The following is a 15,118-nucleotide window of genomic DNA, read 5'->3' as shown; positions in this document are numbered from 1 at the left end:
CCTCATGTTTTTTTAAGCCATATATTTAAGTGGTGGACAAGTGTACCTGAGGTTAGGCTGCAACTTGGTAGTGGCTCCCAACCTATCAGTTGAAGACCAGCGGTCTAGAATGCTTACTCAGGTAACATAGGACAATGGCAAGGCCCAGCAGACCCAGGCGAATATCCTGTGTATATGCCCCTAGTGTATATTGTGTTTCTTAGCAGGCAAGTTATTGTGGAAAATTGTCATTTCAAGACTGAATATTTGCAAACCACTGACAGAAGTCAAAAAGAATAAAGAGTCTTTTGGTACCGTAAAGGCAAACACCCCCTGCCTTTCATTTTCCTCTGACCTCAGTGCTTTTTTTCTAAAAAAAAGTTTAGATGTACTCTTATTTTCCTACTCATATTGAAATACTGCCCCTCAATGAGGCCAAGCTTAAGATTCACAAAATGTTTAGGGGTATGCGTGCTCTGGTCCATGGGGTCACAAAGAGTTGGACACGACTAAACGACTAAACAACAATGTGTACCCCTGCGTCCCCCCAGAAAAAAGCACTGTCTGACCTCATTGTTGACACTCCCACTTGCTCAAAAAAACCCCAAACCTATGAGTGTATACACACTTTAACTCAGGATAGCCCTTAATCAGAAGCATGAAGTTGACTTCACTCCATGGAAGTACTCTTTCTTCTTTCCCCCTTCTATAGCAGTGATTTTCAGCAGTTCCACCTTGGAAGAACACTCTTTCTTTTTTGCTGCAACAGACTGACACAGCTACTGCTCTATAAATTGATATAAGGCCAGCACTGTAACAGAAGCATGTGACAGTGCTGCTGCAAGTGAATTCACCATACCATCTTGTTAAAGATAACCAAATTCAGTTTGTTGGAGATTGAATTGTTGTTGTTTAGTCGTTTAGTCGTGTCCGACTCTTCGTGACCCCATGGACCAGAGCACGCCAGGCACTTATTCCTATTCAGGAGATTGAATAGGCCCCAGTGAATGTGTCTCTATGAGCATAACTTAAAAAAATTAATTTGGGAGTTTCTGTTTGAGATCCCAGTTGATGCATGGAACAGTGGTTTTCCGGCAAAGACTGAGCTCCCATTCAGTATGTCTTCTTGTACACTTTATTTGGCCCTTTACAGGTGTGTTTTTGTTTTGTGTCCCATAAAGAAACTCATCATTTGTTGTTCATGTTTCAGAGTTCTTGTCTCAAAGTATTTTAGTAGGGGAATAATTTGTTTCCCCAGTGCTTCACACTTCTTTACCTTTCCCCCAACTTTTTGGTGAGAAATACCATTTCCCCAGCTACCACCCCTTTTGCTGTTTTGAATGCTAATTGAAATGTGGTTGTGTGAGTATACAACCCCCACAGCCTGGGAGTGCTCCTCTATAGCCCTTTTAGGCAACAGAATGTAGTATCTAGTACCAGCGTGTGTCATTTCACAAACATTTTGTTTTCCAAAACGTTCCTTCTGAAAGGCTGTAAAAGTCCCTATCTCCTATGCGGAACTTGTCTGCCCTGATCACTCAAACTCTTTTTTAAAGTGCCAAATGGCAAAGAATAAAAGCAAATGAGGAGAAAGTTTAGGATATTTATTGCCTGGAAAAGACCCTTGGATACTTAAAGATAATTCTCAGACTCTGTTTGACACATGAATGTTTTCGCTTCAGTTCATAGTGAAGGGTAACTTCATTTCGCAGCCAAGCCATCTTGATAGCCTTTTGGATGAAATCTCTGTGCTTTCATGTGTGTCCAACCAGATGGATCCAAGGCTGGACCCCTGGCATTCTAAATTTTGACTTCAGCTAAATCCCAACAGAGAACATTGCAGGAAGCAGGTTTCACGCAACGGTAAACAGGACTTGGGTGAGGCGTGTGTGTTTGTGTGAATCAGTTAGGTTGTGAATTGTTGTAGTAGCAACAAACCTCTGTTTGTTTTGCTCTGTGTCTTCTCCTGCAGATGTGGGGCCTTGCATGTTGGCGATCACATTCTTTCCATTGATGGCACCAGCACTGAACATTGCTCCTTGCTGGAGGCTACCCAACTGCTAGCTGCAACGTCAGAAAACGTCAAGCTGGAGATACTACCTGCACACCAGAGTAGACTCCCCCTCAAGCCTCCAGACACGGGTGTGTGCCAAGATTGATTGTAAGATATGACACAACACTGCTCCCTCTGGGAACTGGCGTGTAATAGCCAAACTGTGTCCGTCTGGCCTTTGCAGAATATCTGTTAGGTTGTGAGAGTTCCTTGGTTGGCATTGTGATCCCATAGAAACATAATAGACTATATTGTGCATTTTTATGGATTTAACTGTTTTATAGGCAGTTTTATTTGTACACTACCTAGGGATTTTCTTTCTTAAGCACTTTATACATCTTCTAAATAAAAAATTGGATAAGGATGCTAAAAGCAGGTGAGAGGTGATTGAAACCTGACCTTTCATTGGATCGTGGATCTTCCAAAAAATATTCATACCCAATCAGCTGGATCCAGATTTAATCTGTCTACAAGCATGAATGACTCTGGATCCAACACAATAGTTGTTATTTAAAGCAGCGCTTTCCCCCACCGCCAGCCTCAAAGCCGGGTCGGAGAGTAGTGGGAAGGCGCCACGCGCCTTCCCGCTGCCCCCTGATCCTCTGGGGCTGGCGATGGGGGGAAGCGCTGCTTTCCCCCACCGCCAGCCTCAAAGAGCAGACTCTTCTGGCTTCAGTGAAAGCAATGCGAAGCCTCTGGAGTGCAGGCTTCCTAGGCTTCGCATTGCTATCGCTGAAGCCAAGAAGCCTGCATTCACCCCATAGGACACACACACATTTCCCCTTCATTTTTGGAGGGGGAAAAGTGCGTCCTACAGGGCGAAAAATACGGTATGTAAATATAGATTTATATTTATTGAAGTGAGAGCTAGGCCCTTGGTCAAAATGTGTGCCCCCTGCATGCTAAAAAGGACTTTGGAATCAGGACCAAATATTCCTTGACAGGACTAACACTAATAAAAACAACACCCAAAAGCATAAGGCACCAAAAATAGAGTGAAACCTAGTTGTTTATGTATTATTATTATTATTATTATTATTATTATTATTATTATTATTAAACAAATGCTTTTCGAGATGAGAGGGCGTGTCTCAATTCAGTTCTATGTCCATAAAATCAATTTGCGGGAAAGATAACAAAATGCCAAGTGTCCAAAATTGAACCCCATTTGAGCTGGAGACCCTGGGCTAAATGGCCCCTCCTGCCTGCCCCACCCTCTCTGATTGGCCCTATCCACTGGCTTCTGGTTGGCCACTGTAAGAACAGGATGCCATTGGCTCTTCTTATGTTCTTAACTTTCATCATCCCACACCATTGGCCATTATGGCTGGGTCTGATGGAAGTTGGAAGGCCAGAAACATCTGGAAGGCCACAGGTTCCCTATCCCTGACCTATGGAAATCCTGGCATTAGGGTGTTGTGTCCAAGGTGAAAGTTCACACTTTCCCATTCCTCTTGACAGTACCACTTCTTTGTGTGCTAGTGGCATACTTCAGAAGTATTGGTTTGACAGTTTATATGTGCAGGTGCTTGCAGACAGCTAGGAACATTATTACAGAAGTTATTTAGAAGTATGGCTTAGTAAAAATGACTATAGTTTCTCTGGCAAAATTCTCAGCGATTTAGGAATAAATTTCCACAATTCCTGTTTTTCAGCTGATATTGCAGTGAGCAATCTCTCTTAGCTGTGGTTAAACTCCAGTTCTTATAACCTTGCACAGTCTGATAACCATCCTTCACGGATGAGATACTCGGCTCTACAAATTGAACTTTCAGAGGCAGCTTAAATGCTGGCAGCGCATGGAGGGCATGGAGTATTTTGGAGGAATAGCACCCCCACGACAAGTGACTCCACTACATGCCTCTGACCTAAAAAGCCATTTCCCTGCGTGACTTTAAACATCAGCAGTCTATTTTCCCTTCGTCCACTCTCCAGTGGATGCTAAGCTTCTGGGGCCAATTTATAGAAATATAATTGCCTTGAGTCAGGTGTTTGCAAATGTCTCTGCACTCTTGTTTCTGGTTACACCAGGACACACAGGCAGCTGCATTCACTATGAAATCAGCAAAAAGAGAATAACCTCAAGCATTTTTATTTTTCAATGAAATGATGTTGAAGAACACTCTGTTCCATGTGTGTATTGAGAGAGCATTCACATGCTCTTCTTTGCTAGTTTTAAAAGTAAGGGGGGGATCTTTAACATGGGCAAATAATGTCTGTTGCCATGAACGATATCTTTTAAATTCAGGCATGGAAAAGATTTCTTCAATGGCCAATGAGCCAGAGTTGCTGTTTCAGGCCTTAGCTGATAAGCAAGAGAACGGTATTCAGCACCTTGTGGATGGAGTGGTGGAGCACATCTCCTAAATGCAGAAGATCTTATTCCTAGCTCCCTCACTTAAAACGAACATAGGAAGCTACCCTATACACAATCAGATCATTGGTCTGTTTTGTCCCCACTGACTGGTAGCATCTCTCCAAGGTTTCAGAAAGGAGTGCTTCCCAGCTGCACCTAGAAATGCCAGGAGCTGAACCTGGGCCTTCCGGTCAGGTAGCAGAATTAGAAAGGGCCCCTCCCTAGAAATATATTGATGAGTTGGGCTACAACTCCCATCATCCCTAGCTAGCAGGACCTGTGGTCAAGGATGATGGGAATTGTAGTTCAAAAACAGCTGGAGACCAAGTTTGGAAAACTCTGGGTTAGATGATACTGATAGTACAGTAGATACTATGAGAGCCAAGGGTCTAATGTAGTATAAGGCAGCATCGTGAGTCATACATGCATGCGACCTTGTGATTTCCATTTTGAGTTAGCAGTGACTTCTTGCTTCTTGGCTTGCAGATGATCTCTTAACTGTGTAACCTCCTGATAATTAAAGCAATGATTCTCCCACAAATGCTATCCCCAGTGACAAGTTCACATGCCCACAGATGAGCAGCAGAAATATAGCAGAGAGGATGGTTAAGTCTTTCCCTGAGGAAAGGAAGTCATGTGGACTGGTCAATCTCTGCTGAATCTGGTTAGCCCTGCAAAGGGCCCTGTGCTCTAGGATGAAAGTCACAAACAGAACTTGTGCAGTCTGTAGACTGCTGTAACCTCTACCAGGATCTTTGAAGCTGTGTGGCTGTGGGGAGGAGGCTTTTAATAGCATATACTTTAGTCCCCCAAACAGATGAAGACTCTGTCCTGATAGAACCACCTATCCATAGTCTTCTTGACTTTCCCCCCCAATAGTGCGATAACCACAAATTTGCTTTGCATGCCATGTATAATTACGCTGTCCTTTTTTCTTTTTTTGTCATATTTCCTGCATCATGCTGGACAAAGTCAAAGTGCAGAAGAGCGACCACCACCATTGCTGGGATCCCTGCGTCAGCTATTGCCACACTCACCATCCAGGGCATTGCAAGACACCCACCTGGAACCAGACATCCAGCCAGGATTACTGCAAATGTAACACTCTCTTGATTTTCTCTTCTCTGTTGATCTGCCCGGCCACAATTTTGCATTCTCTGCAAGCAGCACTGAATCTGCCACATTTTTTGCTCCTGTGGACAAGCCTTGCCCCCTTTCCATTTGTCAAGACATCTCGTACTTCTCCTGTTCCATCCAGTAGACCCATGTCTTCAAACAAAGCCATTATGGAAGTTGCCTAGTCTTCCGTCAACTTCTCCTGACTCTACCCTAGCACACCCTTGGTATTCATTGTCATCTGTCTCTCTTCTACTTTTACCTCTCTTGTCCACTGAAAGGAGATTAGGTCTTCAGCCAGGACCCCTTCTGTGCTCCTTATGAAAGCACAGTGAACCACATGGTGTAGTGATGCAATCTTCCACTTAATTCTTTTCTAAAAGAATGTGATTGAGGAGTGAGGGAGTCCCTATGATGAAAGCTCCAGAGAAACTCCTTCAGCAATGTGGAATTTGGCAGGTTTAGCAGTTTGTAGGCCAGCAAAATACGCTGGCATCCTGCAGAGGGGTGGGGTGAAGTTTTAACATAACTATGTTTTTAATGTGCTTTGGGGAGGGGAAAATAATTACTAGTAAGCTACTCATTTTTGGTATATGTTCAGGCATGTGCATTGTACACAAATAGGCACATGTGGGATAAAGGTTGGGGCCAACAATGATGGCAAGAAAGGCTGATTTCTGACACTAAGCCTGCGTTTCTATCCAGCTCTTGTAGCTGCCAGCTTTGCATCTCCCACGATGAACACGTCGGCGTTTGCCTGCCAGAATTCTAATACTCTACCTCGAAGCAACCATCCCATGAGCCCACGGGCCACTATGTTGAGGAGAAGACAAAGAAAGAAGGAGCACAAAAGCTCATGTAAGGGTCACAGGCAGTTGACTAATGGGGGGTGGGTAGGTATGTAGGCTTTCTCTGTTCAGGGTTACTTGGAATTAAAGTATTCATTACTTAAACTACTGTTGCAGTTCTCTGCTCTCTTTTTTAAAAAGTAAATAACAAAAGGCGAATGCATATCCTTTCAATTCTTCCTCCAGTTTTTCTATTGGGGGTCCCTTAAGTTCCCTGTGGAGCTTTCAAATCCCCCTCAGAAATTGCTAGAAACTTGAAGTTCCTGCCCCTTGCCTCAGTGGTTCCCAGAAGCTGTGTGTGGGAGAGTTAGAGACATATTTTTTAATGACTGGAGGTGCTCAGAGTTAGTATTGGGATCTTTTCTCCTTTCACCTTTTAAAGAGGGTGTATCTGGATGTTGGTGTTTCCAAATTGTTGAGCACTATTTCCTCCTCCATCACGGGGCATGCATATCAAGCCCAGGCCTACTGACGGCATTACTTAATTCACACACTCCATTATGTGCGCAGTAGAGCTGAACATGTGTTTCTGTCGGCCCCCCTCAACCACAGTCTTCAGCCTAGTGAATGTGCAGTTGGGAACTATCCCAAAGCCATTCATCAGTTCATCTGTATGGTAAACAGTTTATCTGATGTTAGTTTTCCTCTCTTTGGGTTTCCCTTCCCTCTTTGAGCTGATCTTTCCTACTGCAGCTAGTCGAGGTGGATGTTGTAACCACAGCACTTCTTATATGTTCTGTGTGCATCTCTCTTGGAGCTCAAAACCTGCCTTAGCTGCATATTTCATCTCTCTGGGCCACATGGTAATATGATGTTGCCCTCTATAGACTTTCTCTGCACCCCAGACTAGGATTGAAAGGGGTTTGACCAAACAGTTAAGAAACTGGGTTCTGGTGGCAAACTTCCAATGGGTGCAAGCTTCTGGGTTGTTCAGTGATGAATAGTTTGGGTCATGATAGATATAAAACCTAGGTCCATCATTTGGGGACTGGAAAAGCCTAGTGCTCCAGTAGCAAATAATGTACAGTGGTACCTCTGGTTACGTACTTAATTCGTTCTGGAGGTCCGTTCTTAACCTGAAACTGTTCTTAACCTGAAGCACCACTTTAGCTAATGGGGCCTCCCGCTGCCGCCGCGCCACTGCTGCGAGATTTCTATTCTCATCTTGAAGCAAAGTTCTTAACCCGAGGTACTATTTCTGGATTAGAGTCTGTAACCTGAAGCGAATGTAACCTGAAGCATATGCAACCTGAGGTACCACTGTACTTCAAAATGAAGGAAGGGAGGTGTTGTTTGTAGTAAAAACAGAGCACAAATTGCAGATGTTCCGAAAAGAGTGTATTGCTACCTTGATGCTGTCTCTCTTCTTTCAGTGTCATTGGCCTCTAGCACTGTGGGACCTGGAGGGCAGATTGTTCATACGGAAACAACAGAGGTGATTCTAAGAGGAGACCCCTTGAATGGCTTTGGACTGCAGCTGCAGGGAGGGATCTTTGCTACTGAAACTCTCTCTTCTCCACCTCTCATCCGATTTATTGAGCCTGACAGCCCAGCAGAGAGGTTAGAGACCTTGCTCTTGGGTTTCAAATGATAATGATAGCGTTCCCTTTTGTTAATAGAGGTGTCTCCCCACACGCAGAGGTCACATCTTTATTACCTTCCTCAGAATTCTAATTGTTTGTGACTTTGGGCTGGCACATCCGTCAAGGGAGTAGTAATAGGTAGGAAGCCCGTGCCTGCCACAAATTATCTATCAGAGAGACTACCTATTTGTGCTCCGTTTCGACACAGCTTGCTCTATTTCCTCCTCAAGACGAAACATCATCATTCTAGAGGTTTGATGATTTCTTGCTGTGTTATTCAACCTTCTAACAATCAAAAGCATCCTACCATGAAATGGTTACAATCCATTAAAATTGCACTGTAATCATCTTGGTGAGCCTGCAGCTTGATTAACCCAAAGGGCGCACTCTGCTTTATGGTCTAAATTTGACCACCCCTCATATAGCGCCAGAAGGAATAGATTCCGTTGATGTTGCATCTGCCGTCTGAGGAGCAGCAAAGAGCTTGCATCTTCTCTGGAATAACAATTCATTTAGTTCTTCTCAGAAAAGACACCTGTCCTCATATTGGGTGCAGTTCCAAGAGGCATTAGCCAGCAGGTGAGGAACCTCAGGCCTAGGGTGGAGGGGTAAATGTGGCCCTCCAGACATCTCTGCCTGGCCCTCGGAGTCACATTCCTCACCAGCCCTGCTTGTGCCCTCCGAGAGTGATTTTTGCCTGGCTGGAATGTGTCCTTGGACTCTGGTAATGCTTCTTGATTGCTTCTTGGGTGGAGGATAGAGAAAGGCATGTAGAGGAAGCAACCTACTGCTCAAAGGTACCAATTCTCATTCATTGTTCCACATTGTTCCACCTGCCTTTGCCTCTAGCCTTGCTCACCACTGGAACGTGGCCCCCAAAAGGTTGCCTGAAAGCGAATGCAGCCCTAGGACTGGAAAAAGTTCCTCCTCCCTGCATTATCTGAACCATGCACAAATATATTTTTTCTTTGTATTAGATTGATATGGGTACATGAACAAATAGAGACATGCTGAATAAACGTAGGCTGAAAATGAGAAAGGTAGCAACATACAGGCAGCGACTGGTTTAGGCGCATTTGATATGTGTGTGACCATGCATGCGTGCATCATGTCAAACCCAAAAGTGACCTGAAAACGTCACAAAAAGGGGAAAAACGGGGTGTTTGCAGGCTTTCTCAATGGGTCTTCTGATTATATGCGATTTCCCATAAGTGTGCAGTGCCTCAGAACAGAAGCCCCACACGAATCGGTCGCTGCCTGTACCTAAGTAGTAACCAGCATGATGCCCCCCTCCAGATGTTGTTGGATTAGAACTCTGATCAGCCCCTGCCACCCTTGTCAGTGGTGAAGGCTGTTGAGAGTCAAAGTTCAACAACATATGGAGAGTCACAGATTTTCCCCACCCTTGCTTTAGGAAATCCGTTTGTATGTGTGTTCCTTTTGTTATCCATAGCTCCCATTTTGCCCAAGTAGCCATTTTGGCACAGGATATCATTATCAAAGTCACCCACCCACAGTCCTAGCGCAAGTGTAGTGCAGACTGTAATTGCGGTGTAGAATGTGGTTGCATTGTGTCGCCTGTAGTTGTTGGGTGAAAGGAATGAAATCTGAGCTGGTTTGGTTTTTGCTTGTGAGTTAATTTACACAAAGTCAGCCATTGAACCCCAACTGCATTTTTATCACACCTTTCCTTGAAGGAGCTAAGACCAGCAATAAGATCTGAAAGAAAAGAATGGACCCAGGTATTGCTGCTTTTACTCCCGGCAGTTTGGGTGAACTTCATGGTTATGAAATCACCAGTTTGTTTGCTTTAAAACAACACACAAATAAATAAACAGATCAGGCTTCAACAAAGCTTGCAGTTCCAGAGGGCTTGGAATCAGCCCAGGTTTTTTTATGCTATTGCGAAAGCTCCAAGCAAAAAAAAAGCAATGTGTTGCTATATGGACTTGCCTGAATTGAATGAGTCATGCATTTAGCTTTTTCCTTCCATGCCTGCCCAGCAGGATTCTCTTTGTTAGTTGTTTGTTCCCTCCACTCATGTGGAGATTGACAATATCTGCCCAGCTAAGCTGGGTACAGTTTTACCTGGGGTCTGGAACATCACTGGTAACCCCAAAGGGTAGCTTCTGTAAGTTACACTGCACCACCTGTTCAATCAATGCAACATCATCCTTTGGAATTGTTCATTTGGGACATATTGTGTAAGGCTCCTGGGTTTTTAATTGAGGTTATGCCTTGTGGCCAGCTATATCTGGCAGCGCACAGAAGGCCCAATCAATTTCTAGGTTTTGTTACTTGTCCAATAGATTGTTAAGCACAAAACCCATAAATGGAGGGCCATGCTCAGCGTTGTGAGTCACACATTTGCACAGGAGTGGTTAATATTCATGCCAGGTGACTTCAGACCCCAGACTCATCAGCAGGAATCAGACTGGAGGTTGGGATGATTAGATTCATTGCAGAGGGCCAAGGAAACGTTGCCACAGAAGTGTGAAATGGGCAGACATTGCTTTATGCTTTTTTGGGGGTCTGGCTGCCATGTTTGTTTGTTTGTTTGTTTGTTTCATTTATATTTCACTATTTCTCAAAGGAGCTCAAGGTGGCAAACATGGTTCTCCCCCTCCTTATTTAATCCCTGTGAGGTATAGGTTACGCTGAGAGGCTGTAACTGGCCCAAAGTCACCCATTGAGTTTCATGGCTGAGTGGAGATTTGAACTCCAGTCTCTCAGTTCCTAGTCTGGCACTAACCACTACACCCCATAGTGACCAGGTTTCTAGTGACCCTGGATGGCTTTGCTCGTTTTCTTGCTCTACCCACACTCCTATTTCTTCTACCTTCTGGATAGTTTTGTTGAACAATACAAAACAAAAAAACAAAACAAAACCCCCTAACCATTAGTGATATTTGCAGTTTGGTAAACCTTTCCTTCATTCTTCCCCTAGGTTAGCCCATATAAAATCCTTTAAAATCCAGATTGCAGCAGACACCTTGAATATTCTTTTTTTATAGGAAGGCAGGATAGAAATATTGAAAATCAATTAATAAATACTTTTATCTCTAAAAGACACATTCTGCAAATACTGACCTTTCAGATCCTGCGAATGATTTTTTTTCCCCTTGAGAAGGATTCAAACAAGATAGAGTAGCCAGTTTGCATCAACAAATGCTGGTTAAACACAGAGATAAAAACAGGGCAGTATCAGAGATGAAACAGATTTACTCACAATTTCCCCATCTCCCAATTCCCCTTTGCAACTTTTGATATTAGCACTCTCCAGTGAAGTTAGTAGGTAACTTTTTTTTCCTTCTTCTGTTGAACAGTTAATATATCTTTGGCAGACACTGTGTTTAGTATTTTGGTAGTCCAGACTGTTTTACTCTGGGGTTTCCCAGACTGTGTCTTCTTCTCTGCCCCTTTTGAGGGTGGAGAGTGTTGTAATTTTGTCATAAAAAATCAGTGCATTTAACAGAAACTCATTCTGGCTTTCCCCTCATGCTCCCTGATGCATAAGCAAGGGAAGGAGCTCCATATTAAAAGTCACATGCATGCATGCTATTTAAAACCCTATTTTGATGCCTCCAGCTTTGCTGTTGAACTCATCCCACCTCCAGGAGGTCAGTTTTCTTCTTCACCTTCAATGCTAGCATCCCTTGACTGTGGCCTCCAATTCAGTACGGATGCCATTATGTGTACGAGCATTGCACACATTTCTGCCTATGGAAACAAATCTGTTGACCCAATTTTATGCACAGTGCAGAGAGCTTGTTCTGGCAGTCACTATTCATGCGTGGTGGTCAGCGTGAAGACAGCAAATGTTTGAATTTAAAAGGCTGTCATTTTGAGAAGGGGGAGGTAAACAGGCCCATTTCTCAGCTTATGCTAGCTGAATGAGAAAACTGAATATTTCCTTTCAAGATACTTCAGTGAGTCTCCACTTCAAATTCTCCCCTCCTAGTCAGAATATGAACACTTATTCTACCTCCTCTTTTTCTTTTTAATAATTTTAATAATGTCATATTGTTTATAATTTGTAGCCAAAAAGCAGTAGCAGATGCAAGCATTGTCAAATCATAGAGAGGAAAAATAAAATCAAAGTGTAATAGAATCAAAGTGTAGATATAAGAGGAGTTCTGAGAATTTCTGGATCACACAACCGAGGCTCCCCTGAGTCTTTGTGCACCTCGGGAGTCAACACTAGACATTTCTGATTTGTACATTAGCAGGAAGTATGGGGAACCCATGGCCCTTTGCATCTTTGTTGGACTCCAACTCCCATCTGCATGGCCAATGGTCAGGAATGATGGGAATTGAAGTCCAGCAAGAACTGGAGTGTCATCAGTTCCCCATCCCGTTCTATAGTGGTAGTAGATAAGCTTTATTGTACTAGCCAAAGGCCATGACGAAACCATACAGACACTATCAAAGAAATGAATATCTATAAATCTATTTAGCAAAACAGAACCTCTGCCTAAACCATCAGAATCACAAAATGTAGGAGCACACATAAATTAGGGGTCTCCACACACCTCCGTTCTATAGCAAGATGCTAACCCTTATTTCTCTCCCAGAGTCAGATGCAGTCTCTGCTCACCAGTTTTGATGGGGACTTATGACGCTGCCATTCAACTTGCTTGATCTATCAGTTCATCCAGATGTTTTCCAGTTTTGGTTGTCCAATATAGGGGAGGGGGTATTGTTTTACACGATGCCTCATTGAGCTTCAGAGGTGATCATATCACTTCCAACTTGCAGCATGAGGCTTGCGGTGACTCAGGAGGAAGACTGAAACTCATCTGTTTCACATGGTGCTCCTGAGGTGCTTGGAGTCTCTCCAAAGCAGAGCGCAAGGCAGATGAGTCCTACTGCCCTTTCCTGAGCATGGAGTCATCTCCACAGTCATGTGGTCCCACTAAAGCATTTGGATCACCTCCAAAGCGGTGCAGGCAACCCCTTGGCTCCTTCCCCAGCTCTGAGCATTCATCACGCTCACTACAGCAAGGACGAAAGCTTGCCGGGGCAAGTCAATGGAGCTCTTGCTCCATGTAACCTAGTGCTATCTATTTAACTGGAAGTGGCTTCAAAGCACGTCTTTTGCTGCCGAGCGACAGCCTCTCACCAAAAGTATGTAGAGCCGCTGATAACGCAGGGTGTGCTTTCAAAGCACAGTTTACGTTACGTGGAACTATGCCCTAATCTTGGTAAAGAGGCTAATATGTTTTGACTGGAGGTGATTTTTTACCTCAGCCCACCACACATATGGCTCCCATTTTGTTTCAGTTGTGCTATAGTAATAGACCCTTAATTCTTTTGCCACCACTTCCTCTCCCCTTGACTTCGCTTACATGTAACAGGCCAGAATGTATATTATGTGAGGTAATTCAGAGATGACCACAGAGCGAGAAATGCTCCTGCTGCTGGGTAACCACTGAGAGCCCAAACAGAGGCCATTTGATTCCTTTCTCCTCAAGGGTACCTTTGTTTCAGGTCATTGCTTGCAACGATGAGGCTGTGGTTAGAACTAATTTAGTGTGCCTTCCAGTTAGTAAAGAGAGGAGGCTCGCCATATTATTTTTCCTGCTGTCTTTAGAAATTAATTTGTGTCCCATCTGTTGTCCAGTTGGAAGGACTGTGTGGCTGCCCTTTTTGAAGAAGAAAAGGCCTACCCCCGGCCCCTTTCCCAGCCAGAAGCACCTTAAAAGTGCAATTATTTCTTGCTGCAAGCTTCCAAGCAAGGGCCAAACTAGATACCCTTTGCCCTAACAGCTTGCATTTTTAAATAAAAACAAGAGCTTTCCCTGCCATTCTGGATTTCATTTCCTCACTTGAAATCCCCTTCCCACCTTCTTTCCAATCCATGGTAGAAGAGAACCAGCATGACCAGTGGTCAGGGATGATGGGAGTTGTAGTCCAACAACATCTGGGGACCCACAGGTTGAGAACCGTTGCTCTGTACCATTAGCCAGCAGAAATAAAAATTGCCTTTTGCTGTTTATTTATTTATTTCTAATGTACATGACTTGTAGAGTTTCAGGTGCCACTTATGCAATTGGCTCATCAAGTAGCTCTTCATTAATAGAATCATAGAACTGTAGAGTTGGAAGAGATCCCAAGGATCATCTGGTCCAGCCCCCTGCAATGCAGGAATCTCAGCTAAAGCACTAGTAAGTTTCCCCCGTCGCATCTCCACAGCAGGACCCTGACTTTGCATGAACTATTATTTTAATTTTATTTTATTGAATGTTGCCTTTCTTTAAGAAATAAAAAGGGCTGCAATTTATCCACCCATCACACAAGCGCAACTTCCCACTGTTACATGTGGAATGCATGTTGAGCCACTGTCGCTAGCGTAAGGCTCCTATGAATATAGTCCTAAAAAGTCTCAGTTTGTGTGTGTTCTTTTAATTTTATGGATTCCACAAAAGCCTTAGTGAAAGAACTGGAAACAACAAAGGAAGAGGAAGCCAAATGCTTGATTAAAAAACTAACCAAAGCATTTTTTCACAAGAGCTGGTCACATTTTCAGACTGTCCCTGTAACAATGGCAAGTGCTTCATGCACATTCGTTCCCATGAACTTTGCACTTGAGAACCTCTGGGTATACAAGCCATTATTATTATGAAATTGAAAGGGAGTGGTAGGTCTCAAATTCCCCGGGATCACAGAAAAGTAGGACTTGGTTGGGCTCATGTTTTCCATGAGTCTAGTACAGCAAAGGGAGGCCAAGCCGGGGGCAGAGGGGAATTCATTGATTTGAATTCTGAATTTACTTTTGAAGAAGTTAACTGTGGCATCTCATGCCAGTGCCTTTGTTAGGTGATCATGGTTTCATGTCACAAAATTTTATAAACCTGCAAAATTTGAGTGTGAAACATCCTGTTAACTCTGTTCAGTCTACTAATAAGAGAGATAAAAAGCTTTTGACTTGGCTTATTAAAACTATCTAATGCATAGAGCAAAAGGATGTTAATATATATGTATAACCGACTTTCTCCTACTTATCTGTACTCCACAAGATGGTTTGACGATATTGCCTAGAAGCACGGTGCAGTGGTTATAAAAATAGCAGTTAAAGTAATGGATCCTTTGCAGTCCTGGATGGATACTTTAGAAACATCTCAAATTGATAAAAAGAGCAGCTTCTGCAATTCCTCAAATACTTCTCCAGCCATTCATCATA

At 43.5% G+C, this 15,118-nt stretch overlaps 1 protein-coding gene across 7 annotated transcripts in view; it reads left to right on the top strand.

The window, feature by feature from the left end:
- The window catches only part of GRIP2 (glutamate receptor interacting protein 2), a 385,893-nt gene that overhangs the window by 336,945 nt on the left and 33,830 nt on the right, over positions 1–15,118 (top strand). For all 7 annotated transcript variants that reach the window (XM_079964500.1, XM_079964498.1, XM_079964497.1 and 4 more), the window contains exons 9-12: positions 1,952–2,121; positions 5,361–5,486; positions 6,210–6,362; positions 7,726–7,912. In XM_079964500.1, coding sequence (XP_079820626.1) covers positions 1,952–2,121; positions 5,361–5,486; positions 6,210–6,362; positions 7,726–7,912 — 636 coding nt within the window. The remainder of the gene's footprint in view (positions 1–1,951; positions 2,122–5,360; positions 5,487–6,209; positions 6,363–7,725; positions 7,913–15,118) is intronic.

Source organism: Podarcis cretensis (assembly GCF_951804945.1).
Source record: "Podarcis cretensis genome assembly, chromosome: 2".
Taxonomy (NCBI): Eukaryota; Metazoa; Chordata; class Lepidosauria; order Squamata; family Lacertidae; genus Podarcis; species Podarcis cretensis.
The sequence above is the reverse complement of the archived record's forward strand: the minus strand, read 5'-3'. Positions and strand labels throughout refer to the sequence as shown.